This window comes from Pteronotus mesoamericanus, unplaced genomic scaffold (genome assembly GCF_021234165.1).
Source record: "Pteronotus mesoamericanus isolate MK-2021 breed Mesoamerican mustached bat unplaced genomic scaffold, CSHL_Meso_final scaffold_125, whole genome shotgun sequence".
Lineage (NCBI taxonomy): Eukaryota > Metazoa > Chordata > Mammalia > Chiroptera > Mormoopidae > Pteronotus > Pteronotus mesoamericanus.
This window is the reverse complement of record NW_026555304.1, coordinates 4,071,088-4,093,745: the sequence shown is the minus strand read 5'-3', so window position 1 is coordinate 4,093,745 and position 22,658 is coordinate 4,071,088. Positions and strand designations below refer to the sequence as shown.

Below are 22,658 nucleotides of genomic sequence, written 5' to 3'. Positions count from 1 at the left end.
GAATGGCAGAACTCAGCCAGAGATTTCAGTAGGGAGAGGACAGGGGGCATTGACAAAGAGCGGAGGACATGCAGGAACACACAGAAGCCAGCACCCAGGGCTACCCACCAGCCGAATCTGGCACATTCTGAGCATCAAAATACACAGTGACACCATGATGGTTCGAAGGACACATCCACAAATGCACCCCAGAGGAACACAAATGATCTGTGGTGGCAGGAGTGGCAGTCATCACTGTCAATATGAGGTTCCACAAAGGGAGTCCATGAATGTGCATTCTGTTTGTCCCTCTATCTCTCCATCTCTGTCTCAGCCTCTTTCTTTCTCTTTGTGCCTCTGTCTCTCTCATTCTGTGTCAGTCTGTCTCTACCTCTCTCTCTTGCTGTCTCTCAGCCTGTCTCTCAGTCTCTATGTCTCTGTCTCTTTCCCTCCTGTGGTTCACTGGCTCACATGAAGCCACATCATGAATGACCCTGAGGAACAACTTACCTGGCTAGAAACTGAGCCTCCTACCAGCAGCCAGGAGAATGAGCTGAGATGCCGACTCTCAGCCCTGGTCAGCCCCATCGGCCTAGGTCAGCCCTGGGGAACACCCCAGTCATACCTCATGAGGGACTCTGATCCCAATCCACCTTGCTAAGCCACTCCAGGACTCCTGACCTTGGAGCTAGGGGAGACTGTGTGAGCACAGTTCAAAGTTGGGTCATTTGTTTCACAGTGAGAGGTAACTCACCAAAGGAGCATGTAATCTACTGAGTAAAACCAAACTGTGAGTCCACAAAGATAGAAATAAATGGAAAATTTGATGAAAATGGGACATTAGCATAGTTCCAAAGTACCTTCCCACAAAACAGTTATTAATGATGACTGCATTTGCAGAGCCCCGGCACACTCCTCAACCACATGATCACAGAAAGAATCCTTACTGGGCTGGTCTGCGCCCAGTGTTCCTGAAGATGAGCTGATAGATTGAGAGGGAGCTTAGTGATGTGGCAGGCTGGCCACACCCTTCAGGACTGGACTCCTGAAGGCAGACACAACCCTGACCACCACCAGCCGTGAAGGTGTCACTGAACCACTGAGGACCCAGGACTGGAGGACCCTCCGGTTCTAACAGCCCAAGCAGCTATGAGGGAAAGAATCTCATCTGTGGGAAGCCAACATGGCGAAATCCAGGTCACAGGGCATCAGGCTACAATATAATCTCAAACAGTTCTTGGTCCATGTTTGCAAATTTTCTGTAAGTTTGCGATTGCTTCAAAAACATTTCAGAAAATGACTCTGACAGAATGAACCATGCAGACACCATGCTGACGATAGGGCGACAGTAAGGGGCTGAGCCTGGGGTCAGCCCCATCCATCACCCAGAGGGCCCACGCAGCAACTGAAAAGAAGGTGCCCCACAGATGCTCCTGCCTGACACTTCTATTTTCTGCCTGTGACCCATTTTCCCTTCCATCTCTATCTTTACAGATGCCCCTTCTCCCCCCACTTCCACCCTGAGAGGTTTCTTCTATTTTTTTCCCAGTCAGGGAAGAATGTAGCCACATTGCATGTTACTCTGAATGCCCCATTATCTGGAGGCTGTGAAAGCAGAAGGAAGGGCTGGTACCCTGACCTCAAGAACCCCCTGGGCTAGACGCCAACCCCTTTCCCTCTCCTGGGAGTTCATACTGAGGGGACACCTCCAGATCAGAGCCAGCCCAGGCCCCAGAGACCTGCCTTTCTCTCAGCCCCTCTGGCATCATCATTCTGATCCACTCCCCCATCCCAGTCACTACCTGGGACCTGCTGGGTAGTGACTTTAGATGTGAATTTAGAGAAAGGGGAGAAAGCAGTCTCACCTGCCTCCCCCCCACCCGAGGTGGCCTCATCAGAAAGAGCATCAGGTTCAGGAACATCTTCCACCCTCAGCACTCACTGATGTTGGCTGTTAAGACCAAGGCAACCCAAACACCATTCCGGATCCCTAGATCCATGGTGCAATGACAGACACCTCTATGCTCTCACTGAGTTTCCTTGTGAAGTTACCCTCCTGTTATGACAACTGGCATGATGCTTCACTCTCTGTTACTGTGAGTTTTGAAGAAGAATGCATGTTGAGTTAAAGCTCTGGGTAAGTGACTGTCGTCAAACAGAACAGCCAAGGGCAGTGAGCCTCCTCAGGGTCCTGGCACTGGCCCAGGGACAGCTCCAGAGGGCTCCAGGTCCTAGTGTCAACTCTAGTGTTTACATATGGGCTGGCACGTGCATGCAGGACAAGACCTGGAAGAATGCAATTGCTTTTGGCTCAGCACAGGCAGCTCCCCCTAAAGCACTGGGCTCCTCTCTCTCCTAAGGCGAGTGAAGTAGACGGAAGAAGGGGGAGAGGAGCAGAAGGGAGGAAGAAGAAACACTGGGCCCAGGAGCCTCCACTGTGAACAGGCCTAGATACCACATGCCCACCAGGTCAGTCAAGTGCCAAGGACTGGTGAGGATAGGCCTGGGGGCGGGCAGCTGTGCAGGAGGGGGCAGCATTCCAGGTTGGCAAGAGTCCTCTAGAGGGGGTGGGCTGGTTCCAGGAAGAACAGCTGGATCAGAGAACCCTGAGCAGGAACCATTGACTGGTAGGGTGAGGCACAGGCAGCACTGGGAAGCACCGCCACGTGGAATCCCTCTGTGCCAACACCCCTGTTGTCCTCCTGTCATTGTACAATTGACCCAGCTTGGCTCCCACTGAATTTCAAATCTCTCCTGGAGCGGAAAGTCTCCTCTGGTGCCCACTCAGACGCAGAATAGGCACAGTGCTCTCAGGGAACGGGAGGGCTGCTTACCACCTATGTCTCCTGAGCTGCTGGCACTGGCCCCAACCTCAGAAGCCCAGAGGGACATACCCACTCAAGGCCATCCCAAGAACCCACCTCAGCTCCACAGGGGGCCCACCCCCTCCTCCTGTCACCTGCTCAGTGTACACTACTGGCCAGGCCCCCCAGCCCGAGGTCCCTCCAGGACACTGCACATGACCCATACTCCTAAACCTTGGCTCACAGGCTACTGGCCTACAGAGCACCTCACTCAACACTTTTGTTTGTGCTTTAAAGCTCAGCATAAAGTGGGAAGGGATCATGGTGCAACAAAAGGAGTAAGAGTAGTGTTACATTCACAGGACGGCTGTGCTGATCATTACCTTAATGCAACTCTCAGTAAATACACAGCAACTCAACAGCACACCAAACAAAGTCACAGGAAATCCTCCCAGAAGCATAGAGCCAAAAAGCCCATTAAATCTGCTTATAGTATGTGTCTATTTCTGGGCCCGAGGATAGGACCAACAGGTGGGTAGGTGCAGGGTGGTCCTGACCTGGGCTCTAGGACATCAGCAGGATGTCACAAACACTGCAAACGCCAGATGGAGTAAGGGCACAGGCCACTGTCTGGTGGGAGCTGGGGCCCTCACTGGCCGTGCAGCACCCGCTCCATCCCATGCTCACTTACTGTACTACCAAGCCCCATGGATCCTCCCTCTACCACATGCCTGGCCCCCAGTGAGCCCATCAACCCACCCTTGGTCTGTGGCTCCCACAGCTTACATGGCATGGCAAGCCTCTGTTTCTTCATCTGATCAGGGACTGATGAAACAGCGGGAAGACCTGCTGCCCAGGTCCCCTCGCCCTACCTCTTCCAGGCCACCCTCCAGCACCTGGCCTACTTCCTACTCTTAAAACCCATCCTGGGCCAGGGAGTCCAGTTGTGAAGAATCTATTGGCCGCACCCTTGTGACTTGTATACGTTTTTGGTAGACGTGCTGTATTCAGTAAAACATTTATTTACAAAAAGAAGAAAACAGACACTTCCTATGGCTATGGTGGCGCAGCCAAGCACTCGTTCTTGGCAGTAACCATGCTGGTTTTTACTTCTGCTCAGTTTTTCCAGTAGAAATCAGTCTTGCTGATTTCTCATGGGCACATTTCCTCTCTCAGCAACACTGAACATCCCCTATACTCCTGCTCCTTCTGAGCCTTCTAGGCCACGATTGCACTTGAAAACAAAATAAAACTCAAAGGCCCACATTTATGCAGTCAGCAAGAATCTGGTCAAAACAGGGGCTTTGTGATATACCAAAGTCCCTGGGGCCCTCCCTGCACTGCTTCTGAGCAGATCTGTGCTCATATGGGTCCTGCATCTTTGCAGCAGAGGATTCCAAACTATAATGTCCTTTGCAGATGCACTCAACAAACAGTCCTTGTTCCAGACTGTCCTCTCACTGGAGACCACATACCCTTTCTGACTTTGTTCTAACCTTTGGAAACCACAAGTGTTTGAGGCATATACCACGATTTGCACAGCCCACCCACCATGCACCGCCAGCAAGTATCACATTACCATCTCCTGTGCCACATCGTCCGGCGTCTCCCTCTCCAGATCGAAGGTAAACTCTATGGCCCCATTGTCCTTGGGCTTGCCCTTCAGTTTCTTGGGGTCCTCGACCCAGAGCCGCAGGGCAATGGTGGACTTCCTGCCATGGTCCTCCTCAGCCAGCTCCACCCTCACGCCCGTGTCCTCCGCGAAGAAGGCGTGGCTGAGCAGGTCCTTGATCTGGTACCTGAGGAGGGAGCAGCTGAAGGGCATACCTGCTAGGGGGCCCTGGACACAGACGGGTGATGAGGTTGAGACCCACCCAGCTCTTTTCTACAAAGTTGACTGCACTACCTGCAAGGCACGCTCTGCCCTCCAGGGGGCACACAACAGTTTACATGTGGATTCCCTAACTCCTGGGGAAAGAGAAAAAGTTACTCTGAACACATCTCGTTGTGTAGTATTTAAGACTTTCTTCTCTGATTATAAAAAGAAAACATGCCCATGATGACCAACTCAGGGACTCTAGAAGAGGATTATAAACCAGGCTCTGTTGCAGAGACACAGGCCTGCTGAAGGGCTGGTTAACTCAGTCACCACAAAGATATCTGGCTCCAATAAGACTAAACTGGACCCAGGAAAGTCCAGAAGCCCATATTCGGGGGATTCTTCTGGAAGCTCTTCAGGATAGGTAGGGCAGTTGTGCTGCTGGGTGTTGCCACAGTAACCACTTTGCCCCTAAATCAGCATTCCAAACACCAATTCGTGTCTCTGGCACAGATGAACCCATGCATTGTCCCAGGCATGGCTTCCTCCAGTATCAAATCTGTGGTCATCAAGAGCTGCAGACTCCAGTGGCCCATTCCTGGGGATGGCTACCACACATGAAAGGGGGACATCAGGTGAGGACACCTTCAGTGAGGTCGACAAATGCTGTGGGGTCCCTGGGAAGGGCCCAAGGTCATGGCCCAGGCTCTATCGGTCCTGGTCTAGGAGGTGGTCCCACAGGGACTGCTGTGAGGATTCTTTGGCTCTACATGGTTGCTCCTATACTTTTCTGATATGGGTTATATTTTGCAATTTTTTAGTATTTTTCCTTAAAAAATAAAACATGATAACATGCAGGGGGTAGGACAGGGCCTCTACCTGAGAGATGATGGCCATGGAAAAGGACAGTGATCAACGCTGGGGACAGGGAGCAGGGTGGCCACATGCTGGGTATGCAGGGGCCAGGAGGGTGCATGAGGGAGTGCGGAAAAGGTGGTAGAAGATGAGGAGGAATGGGAAGGCAGAGGATGGATGAGCAGGAGAGAAGCAGGAAGGAAGGAGAAGGAGGGAGGGGGGAGAGGAGAGAAGGGAGGAAAGCTCAAAATACACGCCTAGTTTCCTGGTGACCACCAGAGGAGGTGGGGGCTGGTTTTGGTGGCATCTGATGTGAACATGGTAACCTGCAGGAGGGTTTGAGGTGGATAAGACATAGGTGCGTGGAATGCGCAGCCTGGAGTTAAGAAGAGAGGGTCCACCAGGAACAACACAGACAAAAGCAAGAATGGGTAGAGCCAGTCCCCATGAACCCCTCGCTCCAGGCTGGGTGGACAAGAAGCAACCGGCAAAGGAGAGAAGGGGGCTCCAGGGCAGTCCCCAAAGTAAAGGAGGTTTTGATTTTGCTTATTCCAGGGGCTTCCCACTTACTGCTCAACTGGCTGGCAGGTACCTGGGCCTGAAGCAGCCTGTCTCCGAAAGCCCTCTGCAGGCCACCTGGAAAGATTTCAGTGGGAGAAACACTCCTGACTCAGCGACGCTTGGAACTCACCTCTCCTCCTTGTTTTTGCAGATACACTCCCCAATAATCTCCTTGATTTCTGGATCATGTACTTTTTCAAAGCTGGCCGGCTTGATGCCCTGAAGAGGAGATGAGCAGGGTCACCTGACACAGAACTGGCCTCTACAAGGGGTTTCCTACTCACCTCCCACTAACACCCAAAGAAGAAAGGGCAGGAAGGCGGAGGCTTGGAGGGTGGGGCAACTGTAGTAATGAAGTCTTGGGAAGAAAAACTGGGGACACTCGCTCACTTTGATGCATGGAGGAAATGCGGTGAGGAAGGGTGGATGTGCCCGAGGCTAGGGCCTCTGGTGCCACCCAGAGGGTCTTGGAGGCTGGAGGAGAAAATGGTCAGCCTTTTCACCACATCCTTGCTCAATGGTGCTGAGCAAGGGTTAGCTTTCTCACCACATTCTTGCTCAATGGTGCTGAGGACGTGATCTGTTGTCACTGCTTGCTGACAAAGGGCTACTAAAGACCCTGGCCCCACTGTGGCCACAGCAGGATTGACAGTCAAGGCCTGGTAGCTCAAGACTTTTGCAAATGACTGTGCTATGCAGTTCCACCATTTAGGTCCTTGGTCAGCGACTAGGCCAGATGACTTCATGGCAGGGGGTGCCAGGGTGTGGCAAAGCATCCACACGGACCAGAGGTGGTATGGGGAAAGAACTAGCGAACAGAAGGGATTCCAGAAGCAGGGGCCAGACCACAGGGTTTTTTGTCATCTGCTAGGAAAGGGGGTTTGCCTAAGGGGCACCTGGTTTTCAAACATCTTAAACACACGGAGGGCTCAACCATCATGTTCTTCCTCCTTCAGCAACACTCTGCCTTTAAAGGCCTCTCCTGAATTTCTTTTTTAATGTACAGAATCATACGTTTCTGTGGGAAGCATATGTTTTCCCACAATGAGGGAGGAGAGCCCTGGGATCCAGAAAGTGTAGGATCCCCAGCAATTCCCAGGACCCAGGAGCAGCTCCACTGTACCTACCAAATCCCTGATCCCCAGGACCCATGCCTGTAACCAATGGGGATTGTGTTTGTATCCAACATTGGAGGGAGTCTGCAGCAGACACGGAAACCTTGAAGGTGAGACCCCTGTGCTTTTCCACTGAAGCCAACAGAAAAATAGGCTTAAATATGCCAGGAAGAAGGGCCAGGGTCCGTACAGGGGCAGGTGGTCTGAGGAACTATAAGTACAGGCAAGTGTGTACACACACTGTCATTTAAATCTCTGAAAAACCAAAGCCTCCAAAGCTGGTGAAGAACATGCCAAGGTACTGTTCTGAAGGGGCTCACGTGTCTTGGCTCAGATACACAGTATCAGGGTAGCTGAAAGTTAAGGGCACAATGACCCCGCCAGACCTTGGTTACGGGCACATGCTGGAGGCTGAACCAGCTGTGGGTACATAGTCAGTGAGCTGCTAGCAGGAGCACAAGGTCTGAACAGAGGACAGACAACTGGGGATCAGGAAACATGCTCCCTGTCTGATTTCCTCAAGGAGGCAGGGTTTTCGCTCTGCCTTGCTTTGCCCAAACTGACATGGGCAACACAGGAGCTTCAAGCCCCTGGCCATGCCTTGCTTCTGGGGGCCTAAACAGGGGCAGTAGAGCGGCTAGGAGAACCAGGGTGGCTGAGGATCACGCAGTCAGGAGCTCAGTCCCTGTCTCCCCAAGGCCAGCAGATGGGCCAGGAGGGTCTTCAGACTGTTCTCACACTCCAGCACTGACACCTCCAAGTCCTGCCAGTGAAGCCCTGACATCCCTCAGGTTGCCCACCCCCATGGAGGACACTGCCCAAAGCCTTCTCCTGCCAGCACCACTGGGAGCTGCATGCCTATTTGTGGGTCTCTGACCCAAACCCACAGTGCCTCCAACCACTGACCCTGCCTTCCTGACTCAAAACCTCAGCAACACACAGGAGGTGCTCACAGCAAACAAATGACCACTAACTCAGAATTAAGAACCAAAGAAGAAAGACAAGTTGTGACCTTCAGGGAGGGCTCAGGGGGAGTATGGGAGGGGGGATGGTACAGAAGCAGTGAGGATACACGGAGGTTTGGGCTCAAACAGCCAAGAGCTGGGGACCATGGAACCTAGTGCTACAGGCACAAAAAGACTGTGACAGCCTAGGGCCCAGAAAAGCCACAGTCCAACTCTCCTGACTAGGACACTCCCTCTGTGCTCCCCACCAAGCAGAACGAGTGCATAGGGAGGACAGGATGATAGGCCCAATTAAATTCTGGGGACATACCAGAAGATCGAAAAGCCAGCAGCCCCCAGAACAGCTCAGAGGGGTTCCAGGGACAGGTAACCTGGGCACCTGGTGGGGGCCCCAACTTTGCAGTACTGTGAGGCCCCAATTATAGCCTCCAGGCATTGCACCCAGCACCCACATTACTATTACTGCTGTGTGGCTTCTACCTTTAGCTCAGAGACCTAAGCGACCATGAGTTTCACCACCTGTTAAATAGCCTTGTCCCCTTCCTCACACAGCTGCTGTGATTTTACAAAGGCACAGAGCCAGTTCAGTGGCTGGGAACTCACACAGGTGACCTTCCGGTAAATCTGTGCAGCATTCTGGCACTCTGAGTAGGGGTACTCTGAGGTGGCCATCTCCAACATGCACATCCCGAAGGCGTAGACATCCACAGACTCATCATAGTGCTCCTCGTACATCTCAGGTGCCATGAACTCAGGGGTGCCTGTGCCCAGGAGCAACAGATGCAGGGTCAGTGGCTGTCAACTCAGAAGCCTTCTTTGCTCCTCACAGCCCAAAGCCGCCTCCTCCTCCACCCATATGCCATGCCATCAGTCCTGGAATCCTGCTTTAAACAGGAGTGTTTTTCAGATATAAGTTCCCAAAAATGCCCCCTAGACCCTCCTGATTCTGGTTGGATCAGCCCACAGAGCTGGGAGAATATTACTTCCCAGGAACAGGGTCTATGTCTGAAATGCTGAGGTGCCTCTCATCAAGGAGGCAGAACACAGCCAGCATACCCTCCCCTCCACAGGCCAGATAACCCAGAGCAAACAAAAACTCATGGTCACCACAGAGCTGTTTAACTTGCAAAATCCCAGAAAGGCCCTGAATATCCCCTAACAGGCACACCACACAGCAGAGTATCAGGCAGCACAGATGATGATCTGGGGGCACCTGGACAGGTGCTACTCATCTGGCAGGCACCAGGGAGATGGTAAGGTGGAAACTGCTTGTGCTTTCTAAGCACAAAAGGTTTTAAAATAATGTTCACTCTGAAGTTTTAAGGACATGAAGATTTATGATAGGCTGAGTAAAATAAACAAAATACACAATGTGTGTGCACACTAACCTCACCTGTATAAAACCGCAAGCAGAGACCAAAATGACTCATCTGGCAGGTGAGATTACAGCTGATTTTCCTTTAGTTACACTGGTCTAGGTTTTTAAATTTTTCTGTAACAAACTTTTGCTTTAACACAATTCTTCTATGAAAATAGGTCCAACTGATCATCTGTCCAGTTGAAAGCAAAGAGTAGAATCCACTTCAATGACACTGCTTTTAACTTCTCTGTTGACTTTGGAAGACTTTCAGAATGATTCCCGGTCAGGGCACACGCCTGGGTTGCAGGTTCAGTCCCCAGTTGGGGCATGCATGAGAGAACTGACTAATGTTTCTCTCTCACATCGATGTTTCTCTCCCTCTCTTTCTCACTCCCTTCCCCTCTCTCTAAAAATAAAATAAATAAAACCTTTAAAAAAATCAAAATGTTTACACAGCTGTCTCTGGGATATCTTTCAGTGCCACACTAGGAGCCTTCAAGGCCTGCAGCACATTGGCATTTTTCAGATGTCCTGAACTCCATAAACAGCTGCCCCAAAGCCACTCCAAGTGTTTTCCTGGAAAAGCCAGGAGGGCCCACCACCTGGGGCTTGACTACCATAGACAAAGAGCACCCACTCTGTGCCCACTGGGGCCAGCATACACGATACCAGATGTACCCTTCTCCACTCCTAACTGCAGCCAAGGGCCGAGGGCCCCACCCAGAAAGGCTGCAGAGTAGTTTTACAGAGAAAGAAAAGAAACACAGAGGATAAAACAGCCAGTTAACCGGCATCCACACAGGAGCCCCTAGGCCCTGACCACCCAAATACTTGGTCACTCCAGGCCCCAAACACCTGGAGGGCTCCTTCTGCCAGCCTCACATCCTGGGGGACACCTCCCCACTGGCTGAGGCCAGCTCCAGCATCACTAGCCAGAGTCCCAGAACTCCTCTGACATTCAGGCCTCCTTCCTACTCCTGAGTGCCCACAGCCCCTCAGGTGTCAGCCAACCTTACTACCTGACTCACAGCCAGGGACCCACGCAGGCCATGCAGGGCCACAGCCTGGCTGAGGGGAATGAGGGGGCTCAAGGGCTGGCAGGCCCATGGGGAGGTGAGCTTACCTATCACACTCTTGGCAAAGGACGCTCTCTTGAGGGTCGCCAGGCCCAGGTCACCGATCTTTACAGAGCCGGTGGGCCCAGTGATGAAGATGTTATCACACTTGAGATCCCGGTGGATGATGGGGGGCGTCCTGGTGTGCAGGAACAGCAGCCCCTTCAGTATCTGCCGGCACCAGCTACGCAGCACCTTGGGCTTCATCACCTTGAACCGCTTCAGGTACCTGGGGGTGGGGGCGTGGCTCATCGGTTACTCCTGTAAGGAAGGGCTTCCCACTGCTGTGGGCCGTGTACTCATCACCCAAACAGGGACACCCAAATGGAGTGCTGACCGAACGCCAGGCAGGACCACTCAGCTACTGTGGGCTGCATACCCTGGGCGAAGCCCACCCTGAGGTTCTGGCTGCCCAGGCAGACAATGCACTCACGTTTTCAGTGTCCCCGAGGTCATCAGTTCAGTCACCAGCACAATGCACCTCTTCCCCTTGGCACTGGACTCCCAGAAGTCATAGAAGCGCACGATGTTGGGGTGCTGCAGGCCCTTTAGCATCTCAGCCTCCTCCTTGAAGCGCTGCCGCTCTAGCTTGGTCAGCTTCCGGTCCTAGAGAGACACATACAGCTGAGAGGGACACCTGCAGGGCTTTTCATGGTGTCTAGTGATCCTGGGGAGGGGGGGACTCAAGGGAGGGGCCAACCCTGAGGGGCCCCACCCTGCACAGATAGTTCATCAAAAAGATCTCCAGAAGCCAAAGCAACTTTGAAACCCACTGCAGCACCAATGTACTTCCTCCCTAAAAACACCTGAGACCTCACTCATGACACATCTGCTGATGGAATCAAGTTAAAGAAAGAATTTACATGTGACTTTAAGGACATGGTCATGACCACACGACCACAATGGATAATAATCCAAAAACCAGGAAAGATATCAGAGCCAAGAGCAAAGAAGAAAGACTAGAGTCCCAGCCAAGCCCATGCTGGTGCTAAGGACATGACACACATTCTCTGGGCCTGGAGCCATCTGCGCCCAACACCTTTAGCACAACTTGAACACACTCGAGCACCCTGACCCACATCTGCCACCACCCAAGCCCCACCCATCTATCCAAGCAGCCTGCTGCTTCCAACCTCATCTCACAGATGAACCTCACCTCTTAATGCCTTTACACAACCTTTTCCCCCTGCCTGAGTACATCGCCCCATTGTCACATCCATCCTGGCCCAAGAGGCCCACAGAGCCCACATAGCACACAGCTGGCCGTCCCACCAGAAGGACACCCACCAGAGAAAACAGAAACACAACTGAACGTAGAATGAGGAGTTTGGGGGAGCTGCAGGAAGATAGAAGAGGTACATTTGGACATATGAAGGCAGAAATAAGAGCTGAAAAGAAACACAGGCCAAGACCGCTGGGCTCCTTCCAGAAGACCCCAAAGGACGTCAAGCCAGATCCCAACCAATCCAGAGAGGAGAGGAGGACCCTGGAATATGACAAGGTGATCTGGTTAAGGAATTCTATCCCAAGTGCACTGTAACCATTTAGGCACTCTCCCTCTCCCACCAGCCCCACCCACCGCAAACCCTCATCAGCCTGTCCACGCAGTGGGACCAGATGGCATGATCACCAACAGGCAAAGGAATACCAGGAGAAAACCTTGGCATAGCTGATCGCTCCCCCCCAAAATAATTCAGACAAAGAGAACTTCAAAAACATCTAGTTCAAGTCCTCACCAGGATCTAAGAGGCTGAAACACACAAGATCAGAATTCTACTTAAAAAGGAACAATCAAGAGCTCTTGCAAATTAAACCTCAACGTTTTAAAAATAAGATATTCTGTAATCCAATAAAACATTTAAGTACAAAAAGTCAATGTTTAATCTAGATAATAACATGGGAACACATTCAACTCATCAAATATTTACTTAAGAAAATAAGAGTCAAGCCACCAACTGGGAGAAACTATTCCCAATATATGTATTTGACATGGGACTTGGATCCAGAATAAAGATGAATTCCTAGAACTCAATAATAACAAAAGAGGAATTGAATATGTGTCACAAAAGATGCAGAAATGGCCAATAAGCATGTAAAAAGGTGCTCAGCATCCTAAGTCACCAGGAGAATGCCAACTACAATCACAAGATCCCACTTCACTCCCACCAGCTGGATAAAATAAAAAGGGTCATTCCAACCATTGGGTAGTGGGCCAGCTGTGCCCTCTTGGCATGAGGCTGTTGGAAGTGCAGAAGATACAAGCCTCAAAAAAGCCTTCGCAGGCTCACACCCAGCTCTAGGCCCAGCCGTTCCCCACTGGTTACCCACCCAAGACAAAGAAACAGGAAGCCACAGAAGACAGGTACACGGGGTTCAGAGCAGCTCCACTCACAACAGCCCCAAACTCCAGAAAAGGCAGACCTAATGGTGGGGTTGAAACCAGAACAGTGCTTGCCTCTGGGATGGGGGAGGCTCAGATAACAAAGGATGCAGTCACACCCACATGTACATCTACTTGTTCACTTAAGATGTGTTTTACTGTATATCAATTAATGTTCAATTTTTCAGATGTAAATAATAATAATAATAAAATGAAGATATCCAAAAACCAAATGTGAGAAATAGAAGAGAAACATCAAAGACATGGCAAACCAGCTGAAAGTCCTGACAATACGTAATAGGAGTTCATAGGAATGGAGAGAGATCAGGAAGGAGAAGGAAAGAGTAGTATTTCCCTCAACTGAGAGCAGAACTATTTAAAATAAAGTGTGTGCCCCTGCCATGTAAGCGTAAATGAAAAATAATCCACCACCAGACCAGTTCCAGCCAAATTCAGATTCCTGAGAGCTAAGAACAAGCCCTGCTCACCTAGGAAGGGAGGAGGTTGGCGGGGAGGCGGGGTGGGGAGGGGCCTCATCGACAATCATGGGCACAGTCAATGAGGCAGCCTCCTCAAAGTGCCAACTCTGACCTAGAACTCTATACCCAGCCAACGAGATGTCAAACTCACAGCCCCAGGACCAATTCTCAGACACTGGAGAACTCAAAGCTGGCTCTCTGGCACCCCACGTGAAACAGTCACTGGAAGGAGTGTCTCCGCACAACACAGCAGAGGGAATGCGGCAAGGGGTGCCTGTAGCTGAATTTGACTGAAACCAGTGAAGGAAGCCAGGACATGGGGTGTTCCCTGCACCACTCCCAGCAGGGCAACTGGCTTTGGATGATGACATTTCAGTTCCAATTCCCTTCCAAAGGTCTGGTCACTGATTCTAGAGGAAACTCAGAGAATCATTTATAACATAAATTGTTTTTGCCAGTATTTCAGCACCAACCAAGAGCAAAGTAAAAGATTTCATTGCAGTTTCAGAGCAAAGTATATGTGTTATATAAATAACATAACTAGCAACAACTAGGAAGGGAGTGAAGTGCCCTGTATATGCTATAATCTCGTTTTCTGTGACAGACACAGGCTAATAGTGATAAAGATGTGGGTATAATACAAAGTCAGATCTTTAGACAGTGGCTCTCAGAGCTCAGCACGTTGGGGGTGGGGGTGGAGATGGGAGGAAACAGACCTCATTTTATGTTCTAAGCCACCAGGCTATTTTTAACTACGTGACACACTGTTGATAATTTAAAAGGTCAGTTGGTGTGTCTTCAGAGCGCTCCCCTCACAGGACTGGCCCAAGTCCTTCCCACTGTCTGTTGATCGCTGGTTGGCCCCATGAGATCAGTAACTCCATAGAGGCAGAACCACCTTGGCAACTAGCCGTAGTCAATGTTTGTGGGGTAAGCTGATTACTTGATGTGCTGGGATGGCTGGAGGTCACCAATCAGGGCAGGAGGAAAGCTCCTGACCCCAGAGTCAGGTTGTTCTAGAGGTGCAGTAGCAAGAAGGGGGGCTCTGGCTGCTCACAGGGCCTTGCTGTGGGATGATTCAGGCACCCAGACAGGGTGGGCAGGTCACTTAGACCAGCCTCCCTGCCAACAAGCCCTGGTGCTGCCTGAATTAGTGGCTCCTATTCCCCCAAAGATAGCGAGAGCCAATCAGATTACAAAAGAGAAGGCATTCTGGACAACGCAGGCTCTTGTCTCCCACAGGAAAAAGTCCGGCCCATAGTACACATCACCCAGTGCCAAAAGGCACCCTCAGGTAGCTAAAATGGTCAAAGGAAGACAGCCATGGACTTGAAGGGCTTCTCCCAAGTGGCCCAGGCATCACCAGCTCTAATGGCCCCACCAGTGAGGGCTAAAGTCCTCCTCCTGCTCTTGGTGGAGTTCTGCAGCCATCTGCTTTTAAGCAGGGCAAAGCCCAACCAACCATCTCAGGACAGAACTGCCCAGGAACCCCAAGTCCAGCCAGGGGAAGGTGGGATCCACACACGCAGGGCAAAGGGATAATAAGCAGACAGAAGGAAAGTGTCCAGAATTAGCATAGAATCTGGGGTGACAAGCTGGCCTGGGGATCTCTCTCCAACCTCATTAGGTCATAAATCAAAACAAAAAAAGCTTAAATAGACCTGTTACTTATACAGGGAAATCAGCCCAGGACAAGACTCCAGGTACTAAGTCAGCTCAGAACAAGCAGCTCCAGGGACAGAGCTGGTCCAGGACAGGGGCTCTGTAGATGGGGATCAGACCAGGAATGGAGGTCTAGGGATGGGGTTGGCCTGGTGGAGAAGGCACAGCTCCCTCCCTCCCGACCCATGCGCCTAGAAGGCATCCACAGGCCCAATTCAGCTACCAGATGTTCTCTGATGCTCTGGGCTGCAGGCATGGGGAGCAGGCATGGGGAACAGGCATGGGGAACAGCCAGCCCAAAAAGCAGATAAACAAGCAACTGAGGAAGAAGTGGGCGGTGCCAGCTGGTAACACCCCTGAGCCAGAGGAAAAGTTCCCGTGGCTTGGGAGAAGGGCAGGGCAGGTATGCTGGGAGGAAGTATCCTGCATGCAGCTGTGAGATCAGGGAAGAGCAGGCCAAGTGCGGTTTATGTCCACTCGAGGGCCAGCATCACAGGGACAGCAGACAGGCTGGCAGCCCAAAGGGGCTGTCCTAACCCCTCTTGGGACTGAGCTCCCACCAAAGGGCATCAACAGAGAGACCTCGACAGTGTGTGATGTCTCGCACTTTTGGGCTGTGACCTGCTCCAATATTTACTGCACTTCTCACTTCTTTTAAACCCAAGTACTTTCTTTATCCTCATCTGAACAATAAAATATGTGACATCACAGGTGAGTGATATGTGCTTTTTCTAGTTCACATTTAATATAAAGACATCATTATTAGAACAAGTAGTCCTCTAGCCACTGCTACCACATAAGACATGCTCCTCCACCCCCCAACCTGGTCAGAGGTGGTACATCTGAGAAAGATCCCACTGAGCAGGGGCTGAGGGTAAATCTCAGGGACAGGCAGCTCAGGGAGGGTAAGGCACCCCAACACTCACATCTTCCCTATCACAGGAGCCAACAAGGTTGTAATTCCCTGAAGAAGGCAGTTGAACATTGCTATCTGACCCCTTACAGCTTTTGACAAATACTACCTTTAAAGACGGGAGGTGCACAAATCACTCAAAACTAGTGTCTTTAAAGGGACTTTGCTCTTTTTTTAAAGGCCATACCGGGACGCCTGCTCTTCCCTCCAAAGGCAAAGCCACCAGCAGCCAGCAGGCAGGCCAACCTTGACTGCCACACACAGCAACTGGAGAACTAGGTGCCCTCTCCAGGGGCAGGCTGGGATCTATACTATTTTGTCATACGTTCACATAGTTATAAAGGACATCATCTCCAGCATTTTGTTAATATTGACATTATTTTAACATTCTGAAACAGTTCCCATGAAGTTTTATAGTCTCTCTGGCCGTTTTACAAATACATGAATAAGACTGCATCCCAGATTCGCATTTCCTCTTCCACAGACCTAATGTAACAGTTTTCCTGAAAGTCTGTTATTGACCTCCTGAGCACACTTCTCTGCCATACGACAGTGTTTATTGAAATTCCATTTTACTTCCTATGGTCACACAGCTCTGAGGGTCAGCTTTTGATGGAACAAGTTACCTTGACAAATCAGGAGTTTGCAGTTGACCAGTTAAACAAATGCACCTTCACACACATCTCTCCCAACTGCTTTACAGGCCATACATGGTGAACCTTAATTATCGCCAGAATGAGGCCAGCCAGCATTGCTTCTCCTCACCTTGGGCTCTTCAGCTGGCAGCTGTGGGGAGGGAGCCAGCTATGCCACATTGCAGAGCTCTCTAGACTCAATTGAGAGTAGCCCCAGCCCAGCACCAACAGGGCCTCCTCGGGTTCTATGAACACAGTGTGTTCTGTCACCCAGTCCATGGTGAGCCCCATCCCTGGACTTTCACTGGGGTCTGGGTGGAGTTGACAGTGAAGTGAAATTTAGGGTGGGGAGGTGTGCCTGCTGCCTGCCTTTCAGGGAGATCCCATCCCTGACATGAGTGCAGCGGATCAGTGTTGGGATAGGCCTTCTGCTCTGGACACCCTTGGGATGAATGCCTCTGCCTCACTCCCTAATCTAGCCATGGGCTAACAGCAGGGCCTACCACCCTCATCACAGGGTGCAGACAGGGCCATTGTTGGAAGCCAATGGAAGCTGTTACCACACAGCAGAGTGGACCAAGGAGGAGCCCAAGAAAAGGAAGAGGATCTAGGTAGGGCAGGGAGGGCACCACCTCCAAGGGAGCAGGCAGTTTGGGGGGCTGAGGGAGCACTTGCTCAGAGACACGGCCACAGGCCACAGGCATCCCCAGGGGCAGGAGCAAACTGGGCAGGCCTGTCTTTCCACGTTACTTGCTCCCAGGCCCTCCACCCCACAAAACTTCCCCCCAAGACCTCAGGTCCCATATAGGCCATGGACAGACCTGAACCAGCTTCAAAGGCAGTCCAGGGCAGGGACAGACAGTCATGGCAGAGATAGGTTTCCTCCTGACCCAGACCCTCTCAGGTGGCACAAGAGAAAACTGCCAAGACCAGGACAACAGACACCATACAGCATGGTGGCATCAACGAGGGTCTGTCTTTTCTCAAGGACACATCTGCTGTAACCTCAAGTGGTCCAGAGCAGCATGTCATCAAGGTGTGAAATGGAACGAAGAGCCAACAAGAGTATGCCCACCAGCCACTCCCTCTGCGGACTTCCAAGAGGACACCCAGGACGACCTCCCCAAGCAAGAACATCAGCATTCACCTAAGGTGGCTCCAAAGCCCAGCATAGAGAGGCTGGTCAGCAGCCACCCCTGTGATGACCACAACACATGTCTGGTTTCTAGAAAGGGCCAGCTCCACCCCAGGCCACTGCCCCACAGGGACACCTGAAGATTGATGTGCACGCACCATGGACAAGGTCAGCCAGGACAAACCCTGCAACCAAGAATCATCCATGTCTATGGGGAGAGGTAGAACAGGAGAGCCAAAACCCCACACCCCCAGGGCCGGACTGCTCCCTTGGGAGTGGGGCCAGTCAAAAGGCCCCCCTTTGCCAAGCATCTGCCCTGCCCCTGCAGGGGTCCAAAGACTGGAGCGTCCCAGGTGAGCAAAGTCCTTATGACAATCTGTTAAATTCTGTGGACCCCCTCCAAAAAGCAAACTCCCTTCACCCACACATTTCCTACCCCAGTGAAAGCCCAGACCCACAACTCTGGATGCTCAGGAACAGAGAGGAGAGGGACTCCTATGCCTCTTGTTCCAAAAGGCCCTATCTGGCCAAGTCCTCCAAGCCCCACACACAGACAAAAGTCGCCTGAACCTCACTCTTCTGTTCAGAGGCCCTGGGAGGCCTGAACAATCCTACCAACAGATGCAAGATGACCTCACAGGCCAGGAAATGGGGGCTTTGGCCACTGATAGCCTCAGGCCAGTAGGTGTCTGCCTGCGTGGAGATGCTGCCAGGACTAAACATCCATGATGTCCCTCTGGGACAGGTAGTGCACTAGCGTACAGGCCAGGGGAGTGTCTCTCTGGGCCAGGCACTGGGCGAGGGTGCATGGCAGAGGGCGAGGGCCATCAACAGATAAACTAGCGCATGTGATAAGGGCCACAAAGGACCAAAGAGGCCCACGGCAGCCAGAGGCAAGGTAACTCCCCTGCAGCTCATGTCTGCCCCAAACCTGTGAATTAACTTCTTGGTTCTTCCCCCAGTTGGCAGCAAGAGCCTTGGGGCCACAATCCAGACTAGACAACAAGCACACAGTGCACATGCACATGATTAGCCACCAGCTCCATGTCTGAGTGCCCTGGAGAGAAGGAAGCCCCACATTCAGCACACTCTCCCCTAGTTATGTAGTCCAAGACAATAGCTATGAGCATTTGATATGCGGCTAGTCCAAACTGAGTGGGAAATACACATTAGATTTCTAAGATGTAGTAATTTCAACAGGAATTTTCTTAAGTTCATTAATAATCTTAATTACATATTAAAAAGTTATATTCTGGATATACTGAGTTAAAGAAAATGTATTACTAAAGTTAATTCCACCAGTTCTTTTATACTTTTAATGTGGCTATTAAACTGAGTATTACACATGTGGCTCATTACATTTCTACAGGACAGTGCTGTCTTATATTGTCAGCACTATGCATTAGACTAGAAGCTGAGATGCTAGACAGAGCTTCCAGGTCTGACAGGGCCTGCTGAGGAAGGGCCTGCTGAGGAAGCCTTAGGTAATGCCCAGACTTCTACTCTAGACCAGGAGACAAAAGCAACCAGTAGAAAATCAAAAGGAAAAAACAAAACAAAACAGAAAACAGTAACACATCTCCCAGAGAATACAAATATGACAGTTATCACACACAGACTTTAAATTACTCTGATTAGTGTTGTCAAGTAAATAGACAGTAAGATGGATAATTTCACCAGAACCAAAATTTATGAAATAAAAATAAAATGAAAGCTAGAACTAAGAAATGAAATTGGGAATTCAATATATGGGTTTAACAGTAGATTAGACAAAGCTGAAGACAGGATCAGGAAACTGGAAGGCAAATCAGTAGAAAATATATAGAGTGAGAGATGGAGACACTACTGGATAAAAAAAAATATAGGAAAAGAAGATAAGAAACTTATAGAAACTTCTGGTCAAGATGAAGGTGGAGGTAGACATACTTCACCTCTTCACATAACCAGAAGAAGGATCACAACTAACCTCAAAACAAAAAACACCCAGAACTGCCAGAAAAATCAAACTGTATGGAAGTCCAACAACCAAGTATTTAAAGAAGACATATTCATCCAGACAGGTAGGAGGGACTGGGACGAGAAGCCAGGGCAGAAAGGACACAGCATGGCCAGAATGGGCTGTCCCACATTCACATGTAGTGGGTAAAAATCGGGACGGATACCTCGGGAGCAGGTGATCCCAGCCTCAGGCCAGACCTCGCAGCCCAGGGTTCCAGTGCCAGGAAAATGAAGCCTCATAATTTCTGGCTGTAAAAACCAGTGTGGGTTGGGGAAGCAAGAGAAACTGCTCATCTCTCAGGAAACTCCATTTAAAGAGGCCTCACAGTCCTAGAACAAATGTAAACCCACCCACCCTGGGTACCACCACTGGGGCAGCAGCTAGAGGGGCTCCAGTTGCATATGGAAAGGAAATGAAGTGACTGGAAATGGAGTAAGTGCTGAGCAAACCTCAGCGACACTGTCCCCTCTATGTGCTGTGCTTCCTGGACTTGCATGTCTAGTTCCTTCATCAAATTAGGGAAGTTTTCTTTCATTGTTTTTTCAGATAAGTTTTCAATGCCCCCCCCCCCCACATACAGAGCCACAAAGCAGTGAAGTGGGTTGCCCTGCCCTGGCAAATACCTAGGGCTCCATCCCATACAACTTAACAGGTGTGCTAAGACAAAGAGTCAAAGCAGCTCTACCTAATACACAGAAACAAACACAGGGAGGCTGCCAAATCAAGGAGACAAAGAAATATGGCCCAAATGAAGGGAGAGAAGAAAACCCCAGAAAAAGAACTAAGCAAAATGGAGATAGCCAATCTATTAGATGAAGAGTTCAAAACACTGGTGATATGGATGCTCAGATATATCACTGAACATGGCAAAAACTTAAGGGAAGAAATGAAGGCTACACTATGTGAAATAAAAATCCACAGGGAACCAATAGTGAAGGGAAGGAAGCTGGGGTTCAAATCAACAATTTGGAACATAAGGAAGAGCTAAGCAATCAACCAGAACAGAATGAAGAAACAAGAATTAAAAAAAAAAAAACAAGGAGAGAATAAGTTGACTCTGGGGCATCTCCTAATGTGCCAACATCCAAATCATAGGGATGCCAGAAGGAGAAGAGGAAGAGCAAGAAATTGAAAACTTATCTGAAAAAACAATGAAAGAAAACTTCCCTAATTTGATGAAGGAACTAGACATGCAAGTCCAGGAAGCACAGCACAGAGTCCCAAACAAGTTGGACCCAAAGAGAACCACACAAAGACATATCATAATTAAAATGCCAAAGGTTAAAGATAAAGAGAGAATCTTAAAAGCAGCAAGAGAAAAGCAGAGAGGCACCTACAAAGGAGTTCCCATAAAACTGTCAGCTTATTTCTCAAAAGAAACTTTGCAGGCAAGAAGGGACTGGCAAGAAGTATACAAAGTGACGAAACGAAAGGACCTACAACCAAGATTACTCTATGCAGCAACACTATCACTTAGAATGGAAGGGCAGATAAAGTGCTTCCCAGATAAGGTCAAGATAAAGGAGTTCATCATCACCAAGCCCTTATTACATGAAATGTTAAAGGGACTTATTTAAGGAAAAGAAGATCAAGACTATGAACATTAAAATGACCACAAACTCACAACTATCAACAACTGATTCTAAAAAACAAGTTAAGCAAACAACTAGAACAGGAACACAATCATAGATGTGAAGATCATTTGGAAGGTTTTCAGTAGGGAAAAGGAAGGGGGGAGAATGGGAGAAAAGGTACAGGGAATAAGAAGCATAATTGGTAGGTACAAAATAGACAGGGAGATGTTAAGAAAAGTATAGGAAATGGAGAAACCAAAGAACTTATATGCACAATCCATAGACATGAGTGGGATTGCTGGAAGGAAGGGGAGTACCAGGCAGAGGGCGGCAAAGGAGGAAAATGTGGGACAATTCAGTATAATCAATAAAATATATTTAAAAAAACATATAGAACACAGAGAAAGGGTTCAACTTATGTGCAAATGGAGTTTTGGAAGAAGAGGGCATAAAGAATGGAAGAAATGCAGTATTTAAAAATAATGCCCCCAAGTTTTACAAAGAAGCAAGAATTTCAGGCACAGATTTAGGAAGTGCTATAAACTCCAAACAAGTTAAAACAAACAAAACCACACCAAGGTACATTACAGTAAAAAACAAACAAAAGAAAACCTCCTGAGAATTGAACATGCAAAAATCTTAGAAGCAATATCAGAGCAGGGAGGCAGAGGGAATGGGGGTAGATGAAGGTCAACATTCTAAGACCTACAAGCTTATATCAGACTTTAATAATCAAGGGTACATGCTGTAATCTCTAGTGGACCACTGGGAAAAAAAACTATAAGAATGCGTAACAGGCTTTCTAAGTGCAAACTTTCAAATGCACAAAGTTTAGAGCTCCAAGAATGGTTTGTCCAATTACACATTTCAGACACATCTGAGACCACACCTCAGTTGTTAACGTTACCACTGCATGGATATGCAAGTATGTGATGAAATAATGACCGAAAATCACCAATACACAGTGAAATAAGCATGCCAGCCCAGCGACCCTGCTCTCTATCACCCTCTGTGCTGCCCTCCTCTGGCTGTCTAGCTTTACAGCGCAGGTCTCCTCAGTTGTGCCGATGTGGAAGCCCAACCATCCTTCTTGCCCTGATCACCTACGAGAAGATGGTATGTTCGTCCTTCCCTAAGACTGGAACAAAATCCCAAATTGAACACAGAGCCAGGGCTCAGTGGGGCTCCCTCCCTGCAGGAGCATTCACTCCCCAGGTAATGGTAAAGCTACTTCCCCATCTCACGACTGAGACCTGGAGAAGCCATGTCCAGCATCCCACAAGGACTTCTCCACCTGTTCCTGTGATG

The 22,658-nt window shown here is 49.8% G+C and overlaps 1 protein-coding gene across 7 annotated transcripts in view; it reads right to left on the bottom strand.

Annotated features, from left to right (window-relative positions):
- WNK2 (WNK lysine deficient protein kinase 2) overlaps window positions 1-22,658 on the bottom strand; it is a 126,849-nt gene that overhangs the window by 81,595 nt on the left and 22,596 nt on the right. For all 7 annotated transcript variants that reach the window (XM_054588023.1, XM_054588027.1, XM_054588028.1 and 4 more), the window contains exons 3-7: window positions 11,007-11,179; window positions 10,582-10,802; window positions 8,702-8,859; window positions 6,149-6,237; window positions 4,363-4,582 (exon numbers count right to left, since the gene is read on the bottom strand). In XM_054588023.1, coding sequence (XP_054443998.1) covers window positions 4,363-4,582; window positions 6,149-6,237; window positions 8,702-8,859; window positions 10,582-10,802; window positions 11,007-11,179 — 861 coding nt within the window. The remainder of the gene's footprint in view (window positions 1-4,362; window positions 4,583-6,148; window positions 6,238-8,701; window positions 8,860-10,581; window positions 10,803-11,006; window positions 11,180-22,658) is intronic.